At 35.9% G+C, this 15,061-nt stretch overlaps 2 protein-coding genes across 4 annotated transcripts in view; one reads left to right on the top strand and one right to left on the bottom strand.

The window, feature by feature from the left end:
- rsrc1 (arginine/serine-rich coiled-coil 1) overlaps positions 1–3,208 on the bottom strand; it is a 441,822-nt gene extending 438,614 nt beyond the window's left edge. For both annotated transcript variants that reach the window (XM_052109824.1, XM_052109825.1), the window contains exons 1-2: positions 3,135–3,208; positions 2,449–2,681 (exon numbers count right to left, since the gene is read on the bottom strand). In XM_052109824.1, the coding sequence (XP_051965784.1) occupies positions 2,449–2,621 (173 nt within the window). In that variant the 5' untranslated portion in view covers positions 2,622–2,681; positions 3,135–3,208. The remainder of the gene's footprint in view (positions 1–2,448; positions 2,682–3,134) is intronic.
- Positions 3,209–6,498: 3,290 nt separating this feature from the next.
- shox2 (short stature homeobox 2) lies at positions 6,499–12,354 on the top strand. Of its 2 annotated transcripts, none has more exons than XM_052110458.1 (5): positions 6,499–6,919; positions 8,055–8,263; positions 10,189–10,246; positions 10,661–10,749; positions 11,142–12,354. In XM_052110458.1, exons 1-5 carry the CDS (start codon positions 6,670–6,672, stop codon positions 11,397–11,399), a joined length of 864 nt encoding a protein of 287 aa, XP_051966418.1. In that variant the 5' UTR covers positions 6,499–6,669; the 3' UTR covers positions 11,400–12,354. The 2 variants fall into 2 exon arrangements, with proteins under 2 accessions (XP_051966418.1, XP_051966417.1); XM_052110457.1 differs by having other exon boundaries at positions 11,106–12,354.
- The last annotated feature ends 2,707 nt before the right edge of the window (positions 12,355–15,061 follow it).

Raw genomic sequence — 15,061 nt, 5'->3', positions numbered from 1 at the left:
GACCCTGTTATGATCAGTCCAATCTCCTGACCAGAATCCCATTGAAAACCTTTGGAATGTGATCAAGAGGAAGATGGATGGTCGAAAGCCATCAAACAAAGCCAAGCTGCTTTAATATTTGCACCAGGAGTGGCATATAGTCACCCAACAGTAATGTGAAAGACTGGTAGGGAGCATGCAAAGACGCATGAAAGCTGTGATTGAAAATCAGGGTTATCCCACTAACTATTGATTTCTGAACTCTTCCCAAGTTAAAACATTAGTACTGTGTTGTTTACAAGTTAATATGAACTTGTTTTCTTTGCATTATTCAAGGTCTGAAAACACTGCATCTTTTTTGTTATTTTGACCAGTTGTCATTTTCTGCAAATAAGATTGTCCTGCCTGCAGCACACCATGCAGCAACAAAGACCCCATACAATTGAGCAGCTAAAGATCTGCATAATGTATGAATAAGGAGAAATTCCACTTTCTAAACATACATCTGTGTCTTCAGTGCCAAAATGCTTAAGTGTTATTAGAGGAAATGGTGATGATTCACAGTGGTAAACACCCGACTGTCCCAACATTTGAGCGTGTTGCAATCATCTGATTTGAAATTACTGTATATTTAAATAAATAAAAATTAAATTCACAAGTTAAAATATAATATAATGTGTAGTTGTAGTGCTTTCAATATAGCAAAGGGTGAATATAATTTACAAAATCACTTCTTTTTAGATTATTAGCATTTTTCATACTCTCCCAACTTTTTGGGAATTGGGGGTTATAGAAACTAAGTGTGACCCAGACAACATTAAATACAGGTTCATGTGCAATAAAGATCAACAAGCTTTGTGTCAATCGCAAAGTGTTTTGTGCTTTGATTATTGCCAGGTGGAAGCATGAAACCATAGGGATTCAAGAGATTTTTAGAAACATAGCACTCAATAATTTTGCATATTGTTATATGAAAAAACATATACTGCCTACACAGTTCATGGTAATATTAATTGACCCATTTCATGTGACGTCACTGTATAACTGCGGCACCATGTTTGTGACCAAAATTTCCTACACCTTCATTTTGCTGCGCTGTGAGATGTGACAAAAGCCTACTTCAGGAATTAAAAGCAGTGCTTGCATTAATCACAGAGGTTTTGTAATATTGTGATCAAAATTAGACCTGAAAACAACAAAACATTTGTAACTTCAGAATGAGAAATGTTTACGGTGAAGTACCAGTTGGCATGTGTACTTGCCAGTCACACATCAGACTCATCGTGTACGGAGACGAATCGTGGATAAAATATCTTTAAATGTCTGCGAAAGTTCAATTTGGCAATATCTGTGCTGTCTACAGACCCATATAAACTTTTCCTGGGACTCGGCATGGATCAAAATAAATTTTAGATTGCTGTTGGTGTATGGTTGCTGCAAGGAAAAAGTGATGTCACTGAAGCAGTTCAATACATTTCCCTGAATGATTTCAAGGATGTATTTGTTAACTTTAGTATAGTTTTGCATAGCCTGCATTGCAATTATTGCATTGCATAATTTAGTTATGAACCATAATAAAATTATAATACAAATTAGAGGTAGACAATATATCGGTTTTACCGATTAATCAGTGCCAATAATTGCTTTTTGGAACTATTGTTATCTGCAAAACTCTATGGATATAGTTGCCGATAGTTTTTTTTAATCATTTTGTGATATCAATATAAGTGTCCCCAGTGTGTTAGGGCTTGTATTTACTTGAAAGTCCTACATTATTGGAACGTATTTTTTTTCTGGTTGTTTTGGGTATTTTGGCTGAACAATAAACTGCAGCTGGGATTTTAATAATTTAGGACACCTTGTCTGTGCCCAACATATAAAAGGAAAGAATAAGATTTTTTTTTTTTTTTTTTTTAAACTATCAGCCGATTTATAGATTATAGGTCTTCCTCACCACCTCAGTTATGTGAACTGCATAGTTCACTATCGTTTGACCTCTAGAACAAATAATAAATCAAGTCAATATAAAACAGGGTTCATAACCAATTTTAGTTGCATCTTGGGGGAATAAGTAATTTTTTTAAGTGCAAAATAAAGAGGCCTCCGCAAATTCAATGATGTTGACAATGTTAGCAAACAAAAAAACTAGACTTGCCACCGGTGGAGAGCTATAGCTCAAACTACACAGTTCTGTGAAACTGTTTCAACAAATCACTGAACTATGTTGGTAATTATGCAAATTGCAACCAAACTTGGCTAACAATCATTCAACCAGACACAAAAACATTATCATAACTAATGGCATGGGTTGGAGGGCAAGACTTTTTGTTTGTTCAATCAACAACAGGTGGTGGCAAATTCGGAAAGCTATTAGAAAACAATGTCTATTTTTGCTATTCCGTTAAGTGGCACAGAAATTACACACTTGGACATTTTGATAGCATGTTGACTTTAAGTGTTATCGTCTACCTCCTGTCTCTATCTCTGTTTCGGTTTCTGGAGCGTGAACGAGATCGTCTGCTGGAGTGTTTGCTGCGGCAGGTCACTCTGCTTCCAGAGGAGCTGGAGGAGGAAGAGCGCTGTCTATGTCTTCTCCTCCTGCTACGGCTGTTGTCTTCGCTGTCTGAGGAGTGACGGCCCATGTTAGCTCCAGTCCCTGACACCAATGAATGATTGTGGAGTGTGGATGGATGTAGGCAATACTGTAGGGCACAAAAGATATGCTTCAGAAATAATTTTTCTTGAATTTAATTATAATTAAGGGCAGACATTTACATGTCTAATAAGCTTGCAAATGAAAATACATTACTACAGTGCTTTGAAGACTTTTTTTTAACCCTTGTTTTGAATTAAAATAGAACTACACTATTACCTAATATTCAATTCTTAGATTCAAAATCTCTTTTTTAAAATACGTACACAAAGATATAGCATAAAAAAATTAGGGAAGACAGAGCAGCAAAACATTGAACACCTCAATTTAAGTATGAAATTGTCGTCCCTTCGTCTTTGTACAGCCTATAAAAACAAACCAAATCTTTCAGCTTTACTAGCTCGCTTTGTTCCACACTCCATAACACGCTAAGCAGTACGGAAATACCACTTCTGCATTTTTGTATTGGTGTGTAACTGCAAAACTGTTAATTTACTCTTACCTAGATTATGAAACACACTGCTGTCGTCTCACACCGAAAACTCACAGAGGAACGCCATGAGACCAAGAACAGACAGAAATAACCCAATAAGAGCACATCGATGAGGGACTGCAGCAGGCTTTACCAATCAATTACGGAACGATCGCTCATGTTCATCGTCTCACCAGACAAGCGTGCATTATCTATATATTTTTAGCTTGTGTATTTTTAGAGAAATACTGGCTAGCTGACCACCAAGACCATTTTTTCTGTTTGTTTGTTTGTTTGTTTGTTTGTTTGTTTGTTTGTTTGTTTGTTTGTTTGTTTGTTTGTGTGATAAACTGTAGGCTGATTGAAATTAATATTTTTGTATTCATTCATTCATTTGTCAGCATGTGCTATGAACAAAGTTCCAGAGCAATTATGTCCGATTTGGTTAAGACCACTAACGTTTGGTTAAGACCACAAACATTTGGAATAATGTACAGATTTTGCTCTTATGGAAAGAAATTTTACTTGTATTCACCAAAGTGGAATTCAACTGATCACAATGTCACACCAGTCAGGACATTAATAATGTGAAAAACTATTATTGCAAATTGAAAAAAAATTCAGAACTTCTTATAGCTACTTCAAAGAGTTCTCATCAAAAGACAGCTTTGTAGATTCTTGGCATTCTAGCTGTCAGTTTGTCCAGATACTCAGGTGACATTTCAGCCCACGCTTTTTGTAGCACTTGCCATAGATGTGGCTGTCTTGTCGGGCACTTCTCAAGCAACTTGCAGTCTTACTGATCCCACTAAAGCTCAATGGGGTTAAGATCCGTAACACTCTTCTCCAATTATCTGTTGTCCAATATCTGTGTTTCTTTGCTCTAACCTTTCTTTTTGTTTTTCTGTTTCAAATGTGTTTTTTTCTTTGCAATTCTTCCTATAAGGCCTGCACCACTGAGTCTACTTTTTACTGTTGTACATGAAACTGGTGTTGACTGGGTCGAATTGAATGAAGCTGTCAGCTGAGTATGTGTGAGGTGTGTATTTCTCAAACTAGAGACTCCGGTGTACTTATCCACTTGTTTAGTTTTACATCTGGCCTTCCACATCTCTTTCTGTCCTTGTTAGAGCCAGTTGTCCTTTGTTTTTGAAGACTTTAGTGTACACCTTGTATAAAATATTCAGTTTCTTGGCAATTTCAAGCATTGTATAGCCTTCATTCCTCAAATCAATGATTGACTGACAAGTTCCTAGAGAATGCTGTTTCTTTTTTGCCATTTTTGACCTAATGTTGACCTTAAGACATGCCAGCATACAGTGGCAACTCAAAAACAAACACAAAGACAACATTAAGCTTCATTTAATGAACCAAATAGCTTTCAACTGTGTTTGATATCATGGCAAGTGATTCACTAGTACCAAATTAGCAATTTAGCATAATTACTCTACTGGAAATGGGGCCTGTCTGGATTTGATCAAAAAGTACTTTTTTCAAATAGTGATGGTGCTGTTTTTTTTTTATTTTTATTTTTTATTTTTTTGCATCAGTAACATCCAAACTATAGTTTGTGATCAGTTGAATGCCACTGAGGCGAAACGGCAAAATCTGTACATTAGCTCGACTACAGGCTCAAAATGGTATTGTAAGTCTCTATAAGAAATAATTAGCCTTTACACATAGGACGAGAAACATTCAGTGAAAATCATTCCGTCACAGAAATTAGAATATTCTTTTTAATCCTTCTTCAATATTGCCTTAAACGTAGCTCTATTTTTATTATTATTATTCAACCTACAATTAACTTGCCAACCACTGATTAAATTAATTTACAATTCTGACAAAACTAGCCTGCAGTCTTATTAGATTTAACATTGGTATATATCAGTCTATATATTCACACACACATTATGTGGTGTTTCCATTAATATCAAACGCATAGATGCTTGAAACAAGGGGGGCAGAAGTACGACAAATGAATAATGCCCATGATTAAAAGGAACATAAATGATAGATAGGCCGTTTATTGAGGTAGGCACATTTTTAGAGATGATGTGATGGGAAGTTATTGTAATTTACCCATAAATTCGTGTAGCCTAGTTGTGCTTCATATATAGGCTACCACTGATCTTGCTTGCTTGTATTAGGCTATTTTGCTTTTTTTTTTTTTCATTCGCTCTTTATCCCCAAAGACACTTGCTTTAGCTAATTATCCACAGGCTTAAAAGTTTAGTAATTAGGCTTTACTTAGCAAATATGCTGTAATTTCCGTAACTGTCTGAAGGCTATACTATCTAAACAGCACAACCTCAAGAAAATAGGCCTTTAAAATACTACCGTTAAAGGTAGCTGTTGCTAGCCTAATGAAAGCAATTGTTTTCTCCTCTGAGAGTTGAAATATTAATTTAAAATCTTAAAGGGAGAAGATGTTCCTTTCGGGCTCTATAAGACGCATGATATGCGAAAAATGACACGGGTTTTTGTGTTTTCATGTTTCATCGTGTATTTTATACGTTTGTTAAAAAATGTCCATTAACATGTTGCTTTAAGGTAGGCTACTATTTAATAGTCCTACAGAATATAGAAATATGTAATTAATCAGAGTTAAACTTTGAGTATAAAAATGATCAAATGGACCGTTTTAATTTAGATTATCTTTAAATAGTTTTCATATTAATGATGCTCGTTTGTCATACAAGTATTATCTAATTTATTGGCCTATCAGTGCAGCCGTTAATAACGGAAAACACACTTAATATTTTTTAGAGTAGGCTAGACCTAAATGTCAATCGTATGAAAACACAAGTGAGAATCTTAAATTACTACCCTGAAAATATACCTTATAATATAATAGGCCTTATAGTTGTCTTCTGGAATTATGCAATTTTTAAATCTTCTCTACAAGACAAATGTGAGATAAAATGTTGGAGCCTCTCAATTATCTTGTTACTGAATGTGTAACTTACATGAATACAGTGCATATTAATTCCTCTTTCCTCTCTTTGCTCTTCCCGTTGTCTCTGTCACGGTCTCTCTCTTTTTTCCAGCTCAGATCAGAGTTGCAGAGGAAAAGGTCATGTTCATGTGTGCCCTTGTTATTTTCAGTAGTTACTGACCCCACCCCAGCAGACTTTCCCCCACCACTATCATCATCATCCCTGGTGTTTCCAACCCCTTCCAGTCCACGTTTAATGACATTAATTTGCTCCTCTTGTCAATCTTGGATTTATGCCCAATAGTAGCCGTAGAGGAGTGATGTGGATCTGAAGAGCAGATAAGTTTTTTTCCCCCGCCTCTACGAGAAGGGAGCTCATGGTGAGGAGAGGTAATGTGCGCGGATCAAGGGGCAGACGTTCGCAAAGTATAAATAGTGTGACTTCAATAGAGGATCGGTCTGTAGCGGTACAAGTCAGTACACTCTGCAACAAGAAGAATCGTCAAAGATCTCACATCACATCATCTCGTATTCAGGCCGATAGAAAGATAAACACTGTTGATGTCCTATGGTAGACTGCTGATGATCTAAAGGGAAGACTGTGTTTTTTTATTCTTCTTGGGAGCAGTAATGGAAGAACTTACAGCGTTTGTGTCCAAATCTTTTGATCAGAAAGTGAAGGAAAAGAAGGAGGTGATCACGTACCGAGAGGTGCTGGAGACCGGTTCGGTGAGAAATAGGGAGAGTCTGTCGGTGGAACCGGCTCGCGAGGAGATAAACAGTATCACGCGGGGCGGCGGGCGCTCATCGCCGGTCAGAGAAACAGACATGCTTGTGTCAGAAAGAAGCAGAGACACAAGCAGCCCCAAACTTACAGACGGTGAGTGTGTCTATACATTTTGTACGCTACTGTAAAAGATGATTGCATCACACTTTACCTTTACGCCTTCTTCGTTTTCAATTATTCTGTATATTTTCCTGCAGGCTAAGTTTTATATATTTTTTGCATTTGATTGTTTTCTGTTTTAAGTTATAGGCCTATTTTATTTTGCCAGGCTACGCGAAACATGACAATTATCACTAAATTGTCAGTCAAAATATGACTGGAGCAACTTGAAAACATAAAAAGATCCAAAGAAGTGTAGGCTAAGTTATAAAATGAAGCAGAAGGTCTATTATTAATTACATTATCGATTTTTTTTTTCTAGGAGAATTGAGGAATTTGTCTTTATTGTTTTTTGTTTGTTTTTTAAAATGTTACAATAGGCTACAATTTATAAAAACAAATGTAGGTGGATGCTAATGCGCTTGAAAACGTTATACAAAATATTAATGTGGCAGCTAATTAAAGGACATAATAGACAATGTGCCTGTTGATTTCAGGTAGACATACATTATATGTATGCTTCCAAATAGGCCTATATCTAAAACAACACTCATTTAATTTAGACTGTAAAAAGCTGATGTAAAAGATGATTAGGATATACAACTGAAAGCCCTTAACTATAATTATGTGTTATTAATTGAAGCCATTCAGTGACTTTTAACAATATAACGAAATATTAATAACAGGTATAATAATAATAATAATAATAATAATAATATGCAGACATGGTCATTTTGTTATTTAGCCTATATCTTTGAAACATATGTTAAATGGGGTTTCTTTCCTTTTTTCTTTACACTATTATGCTATTATTTTTGATGTTGTTTTTGTTAACAGAATTCATTTTAATTCATTTACGTTAGGCTAACTACTGTCTTTAGTTCATTGATTTAACTTTTCATAAACGGAATCGTTTTGCCAGATTATTTATTATGCATGCAGTAGGATAATAATCATGTCATAAGGATCCAGTAGATAGAGAATCTACATGCATATGTATAGCGCGTAAATAATTAAAGAGCTCTGTGTATAAGACAAAACATCCGTGACCGACATCAGTGGGGATATACTGCCCTCCTTTCACATCACTAGATGAAGCGTTCATGTCTCTTTTTTGCTCTGTGTTCAGGTGACACGGACCTAAAGGAACGCAAAGATGATTGTAAGCCGATGGAGGATGAGACACAGACTAAAATCAAGCAGAGAAGGAGTCGGACTAACTTTACTCTGGAGCAGCTGAACGAGCTGGAGAGACTGTTCGATGAGACGCACTATCCGGACGCATTCATGAGAGAGGAGCTGAGCCAGAGGCTCGGGTTGTCGGAGGCAAGAGTGCAGGTCAGCAACTTCATGTTCTGTCTATATCTATAAAGGTTCCCTTGGAAAAAAAAAGCAAAACCTTTAGATTGCAGTGTCATTGCTAAAGATCGTTTATAGAACATGAACATAATGTAAAGAAATGTTTATTTACAAAAGCTCCACGTAATAATGAGATATTAAGCACAAAATAATGGCATTCATTATTTACATATTTAATTCAATAGTATTACACGGTATGCTATACTCAATGGTGTAAATATTGTAACTGTAACATGAACACTGTAATGCAAAATGTAAAGCTTATTTCGAAGTATGAAGACACAAAAAATTACATTTATGTAAATTTATGTCGATCAAAATAAAGAGTTATGTTGCACGCAACTTCAGCAGTTTATAAATAGCATAGTCTTTGTGTTTCTTAGGCGCTTCTTGTTGTGATGATATTGCTGTGCAGGACAAATAGGTAGTACAGAGACTGAATACGGATTCCAGCACCGTTCTTATTAGATATATGCCTCCTTATCCTAATAAATGCAATTAGATATCAGTCTATTTGTTCTTGTTATGGATAATATAAAAAACATTTTCAAATTAATTGTGAAGCTACGTCGGTAAAATCAGCTGGGCCTTTTTTATGCAAATTTGATTCAGGAAATCACAATTTTATCCAGGAAATCACAGTGGACTTTGACTAACACAGTAACCTACATTTAATTTTATCTTTTAACTGGCTTGAGTTATGATTTGTACAGCCACTGAGAACCATTATATGAACAATAAATTGTTCCCTGATTTGTGCGCGTTGGCCCTGCAGGCAACATCTGTAGTGCTACTTTAGGATGGTGAAGACCATCTGCACAGAAACATAATAAGGCTCGATCTATGTGTAACGAGAGACGAGCAACTGAGCCGAATAATGACATTCAACATAGACATTGGCTCTGGTGTGATTGATCGGGAAAGAAAAAATATCTTATTCCAATCTCTTTTATCTATTCAGTCCTTGGTTGGGGATATGTAATTCACTCTTTGAATATATTGGTCCTTTTAAAATGGGCTCAAAAGACCTCCCTAGTAAAGGTTAAACCAGCGTCTCTTACCAAAGTGCATTGTCCCAAGCAAGTCCTGTGGATTTACATAAATTATCTATAATTTTTACCCAAATAGAGATCTGATGCTCTTTCTGTCTTCAGTGGATAGGCCATTCACAGACACGGCCACACTGCTGGCTCAATGATTCCATATTTAGGGACAAAGTCATATTGCTTTACTATATAATTAATTACCCCGTTAAGGAAATTACATTTATAGTGTAAATGTCAATTTTTATTTATAGCAGACGTATCATACAAATGTTGTATCGATTGCTCCGAAATTAGTGAGGTTAAAATGAATAAACAATACATTATGCGGGATTCTAAATAAATTAGCATGTTAATGAGAGACATAGTTTCCAAATTCCTGATGCCCATAACAAACATAGTAATACAAATAAATAAATAAAATAAAAAAGGCGCTTGTGCTGGATGTGTTATGACAGTCATCTATGTGTAACCAATAGGTAACACAAGCGTTCTTGCTCAATTTGCTCAATATACTCAATTAATTTCTCAGAGTTATTATTGATGGCCAATCCTGTAGTCTCATGCTGCTGAGAAAAATGATAATGGGCGGATTTCAGATGCATATTTTAAATATCGAGCTTCTGTTTCTTTTCATTTGATAAACATTTACCGTCATTTTGTTTTGTGGTGAGTCGGCCGTTTTGTATGTCAATTCGACGCCCGTCCGTTGAAAAATGTAGGCCTAATAAAGAAAAAGTGCGGTGAAGTATCATGAATATTTCAGAGGTCCTCAGGGATTTATACTTTTGTCGGGATTGTTTTCATTTTGGGAGAATTTACACAAGCCCTCACCAGCAGCTAAATCTTTTCTGGTTTCAGGTTTGGTTTCAGAATCGACGGGCCAAGTGCAGAAAACAGGAAAATCAGTTGCATAAAGGTGCGTCTGTCCTCTGAATTTAAACACGTCGCGTTTATATATTCTAATATACATTTTAAATAAATATCAAAAGCAATTTTGTTTTGTTTAAAAAAAGTATTTTATATTTTAATGGATTATATCAGTGTTGCTCAAACATGTTCTGGAGTAGGTACCACTAACACCACACGTCTCCATTAATTGTCACCCATTTCAAATCATAGAGCACTTGAGAGCATTACTGTAGCTAATCAGTAGAATCAGGTGTGTTAGATAAAGGAGATATCCGAACTGTGTAGTGTTAGTGGTACTCCAAGGACTGAGAAACACTAGGTTATAACAGACGAAAGTAGGTTATATTAAAAATAAAAAATAATAGTGTTTATGTGTAGGCTAGTACTGCTATGAAGAAAACCATGCTATTTCTGTTCTCAGGGGTTCTCATCGGAGCGGCGAGTCAATTTGAAGCGTGTCGTGTCGCTCCATATGTCAACGTTGGAGCTCTTCGCATGCCATTCCAACAGGTAAGTTACTTTGACAAAATGTGACCACGGAAGCTTCTTGGCATAACCTATACCCAAACTGCTAAATCCTGGGTTTAGGTATTGGCATTGTCATATCAACGTAACATAACATAACACTTTATCTTTGACCAAATATATGCTAAATACACTATTCATTGTATGAGACTTGTGAGTTTGTATCAGTGGGGAAAATTCAGGAATATAGGACACCGTAATTCTATAGAGAATACATGTGTCCGAATACTCAATCGTTTATAATGATAAATGCAATTGATTCAGTGCCCAGTAACAGCTCTGCATAGTCTTTCTTAAGTTAATGTGTTTCTCCCCCTCTCTCCCCACCCGTGCGTCCGTAGGATAGTCATTGCAACGTGCCGCCCTTCTCCTTTCAGGTTCAGGCGCAGCTGCAACTGGACAGCGCCGTGGCCCACGCGCACCATCACCTTCACTCTCACCTGGCGGCGCACGCGCCGTACATGATGTTTCCGGCCCCGCCGTTCGGGTTGCCTCTGGCGACGCTTGCTGCGGAATCTGCTTCGGCAGCGTCAGTGGTGGCGGCAGCAGCGGCAGCAAAAACCACCAACAAAAACTCGAGCATCGCGGACCTGAGACTAAAGGCAAAAAAACACGCCGCTGCGCTGGGACTGTGACGTCACACAGTCCCGCAACACAACGTAAAAACACTATTTATGAAGGACTTATGAGGACACACAAGAATAATAAACGATAGGCTATTTATGAGATGAACATAAACTGTGAAGTGGTAAACCTCTGTGTGGATCCCTCCATGAATGTAGGGACGTGGACAACTACAAAATGTTGAACCCAAAGACCACAAAAAGTTGAACTTTTAGTGAACTTTTGCAGAAGACAGCGGATGTGTAGGCTACATGGGAAAACAAGAGGCTGCCCGAGACAAGTTGAATCTGAATATAAGGATTGCTCGACTGTTTGTGTGACAAAGCGAACATTACTGCTTTAATACATGATTATTAATCAATGAAAATAAAGAGGCTGGCCTCGTTTTATTTGAAAAAAGTTTCTCTGTGAATATTTGTCAACTAATACATAAACTACAACACTGATGACGGTTATTACTTTTGTCGCCAAGATGAAAACTCCAGTATGCGTTTCTGCCCTTAGAAGACAGGAGCCAAAAGGAACTAGCTGCTTTTATGCTGTTTGATTTCTGAAACTGATTGAACTGAAAACCGATAATTTAATTATAATTTAATTATAATTTTCATCGCTGTATAGTTAAATAATTCATCATGCCGATAATTTAAAATAGGCAAAATGTATGCTCAATTCACATTTAGCCTACACACCAGCACACAAACACACAACAGGCCTACTCGGTGTATTAACAAATTCAGGCAATATAATAGTGATATGGAACGAGCACGTGTACAATATGTTAATGCCAACAAAAATATTTGGGTCATTATGTGCTTCTTAAAGACATTGTGAGAACTCCCTGGAATTTATTTCCCGTTTACCCTCTTCTTTCCTTTATTCATCTCTTTCTAAGTGTATAAAACCATGTGAATCTGTAAATGTAATGTTCATGTTTTCATAAGGTTATAACCGAACATCGAGTGCGGGCACGGGTCTCTGACAATATAATTGAAAGCCCTCTACATATCTATGAAATCTATTATTTTATCCTGACTGTGAAGCTTGAGCTATTCATTTAATAAATTAAAACGTTTCTTTTCCTGTAACATCCGTTTCATTGCATACATTCATAATTTTTCGTAGCCTATTAGCATATTTAATTTAATATTTCACTCAATGTGTTGAAGCAGAATTTTAAAAAGGATGGCTCAAAATAAATTTATTATTTATTTTGAGCCATGGCGGTGTTATCATTTGATGTCTGTCATTATAAACTGTAAACAATCAATTGAAATTAGCTGCATTTGAAGCAAGGCTAAAATTAAGTGGGAGGGGCCTATATAATTCAGTCACTCTGGGTCTACTTACACAGCCTTTTCTAAAATACTATTAAAAGAAAAATTGTTTTGTTTTGGATGGTTTTGTAGACTGTCTAGTCAATAATGTGAAGTGCTGTTAAGAAAAGTGAAATAACAACACATAGAAAGTGTTGTTAAATAAGTAAAAACTTATATCATATGAGTTACTGCATAACTGAGAATATCCGTGGTAAACCTAAAAATTAATTAAAAATTAATAAAAGAAAATAATATTATCACTTTATAATAACTTGCTAACAGATCAGTAGGCTAGTTGATTTACTTTCAAATATGAAAATATACGGAAAAATATTAAACAAAGTTTCATGTTATTTGTAACCAATAGGCTAATTTAACAAAGCATTACCGTTAACGTTTGTCAGTGGGAGTAATTAGGCTACAAAGTGTATTATAATGTGCAAACCGTAACAATTATATCAATTGTATAATCAATTTTGGAAAAAATAAGCTTACTTGTTATCAAATCAAACGGCCCTCTCTCAGGTCAAGAGCAGTTTTAATGGTGGGTTTGTGCTGTGGAAAAGGCTGGAGACTGCCGCTGGGCCGCTGGCAACGAAGCATTCTAGTCTAGAAAAAAATGCAAGATAATAGACTATATATATATATATATATATATATATATATATATATATATATATATATATATATATATATATATATATATATGTATATTTTTTTATTTTTTATTGGCCTGGACTTGGAAACAACCGATTAATGTGCACGATTAACAAAATTATTTACAATAAATATTAATGCTTCGTCTGGAAATCCAAACTTGGCATTGTGTGATACAGTGTAGGCTAAGTACCGAGTATCAACGAACATGCACTGAATATTTAAATATTTTATGGAACACTTGGCATTAAAAGTTTTATTTTATACTGCTTTTGTAATTCATTATACTTACACCTAATGTGTAAAATGTACATCAGAATTTACAGTGTTTATATATATATTATACATAACACTGTAAATTCTGATGTACATTTTACACATTAGGTGTAAATATAATGAATATATATAGCTCTTGCAGATAAATCATCCACTTTCTTATGTGGACCTATACATCTCATCACTGGTTCTCTTCAACATAATAAATTGCTTCCAGATGTCATCTCTGATTACGAATAACTCCTCTAGTCAGGTTACCGGCTTGATTTCCAAACAAAGTACAATGTCTTGGCCTATTAATTAATACTACTTTAACTGATCTTCTGATAAAGAGGGTATGTGTATCCAGCTCTAGAGTTGGACTCAGACTCCAGAGCTATTGAATTATTGATATCTCCTGCTGCTTAGTGGAGACAAACTTGTGAATGTGAATCGTTACACAGAGGACAAATAATTTTTTTAAAATTAGCGCTTCACTCCAAATTTGACCAATTTGCCAGTAGTTTCTGATCGGACTGCTATTGTAGCCTACTATACATTGGACCTAAATATAGCCTACACGTTTCTCTAAACTCTGCACAGTGGTTGTGCGGATCTTCCAACTAAACTAATATGACCTTGAAAGAGAACTGATTTGAAGATCAAGGGCCAAATTAAAGAGGACTAAACCAACTGCCTGGTATTCTTTAGAAATTCAGTGAGTTATTAATTTAATCCAAAAACACAATGTCACAACCCTTTAATCTAAATCTGCTATAGTGACTTGAACTTGATTTAAAATTGGAAAGGGTTTGGGCATGTAAAATAACCTCTTTATTTATTTATTCATTCATTTTATCAAGTCTGTTAAGCCATATCAGTGGAAATATAGTGTGAGTGCGGGAGGAGACAACAGGACAGGCACACTGAAGTACTTTCTAGATTAAAGAAAGTAGTGAATGGAGTGAACAATCATTCCCAGTCTTTCTTTCCACACTCTCTTCAGACAACAGGCCTAACACCAGCTCAGAGAGCCATACTGCCTCAGAGTTGGCCCCAAACTCCTCCCTGTCCTGTCTTTATCTCCTCCTCCATTGCTCCCTTTCTATACTATAAACTTTGAGCAGTGTACCCTACACTAATGACAAGACCTTTGCAGCAAATCCAGCATCATGGACCATTTTTGGCTATATCCGAGCTTCATGACCTGTTGATTAATTTAATATTGTGTGTGTGTGTGTGTGTGTGTGTGTAATAAATATATGTATTTATTTATTTAATCTGAAACATGAAAAGATCACTGTCTCCACTGAACATGACCTTTTTAACATGACTCTGAGCCTATAAGAGAGACAGAGAAAGGCAGTGTGTTTGAGAAAATGTCAATGAATGTTGAATCAAACTCTGAAGCAGTCATGAAAGAAGGTGAAGAAAGCAACAACAGA

Source organism: Xyrauchen texanus, chromosome 38, assembly GCF_025860055.1.
Source record: "Xyrauchen texanus isolate HMW12.3.18 chromosome 38, RBS_HiC_50CHRs, whole genome shotgun sequence".
NCBI classification, from domain to species: Eukaryota; Metazoa; Chordata; class Actinopteri; order Cypriniformes; family Catostomidae; genus Xyrauchen; species Xyrauchen texanus.
The sequence above is the reverse complement of the archived record's forward strand: the minus strand, read 5'-3'. Positions and strand labels throughout refer to the sequence as shown.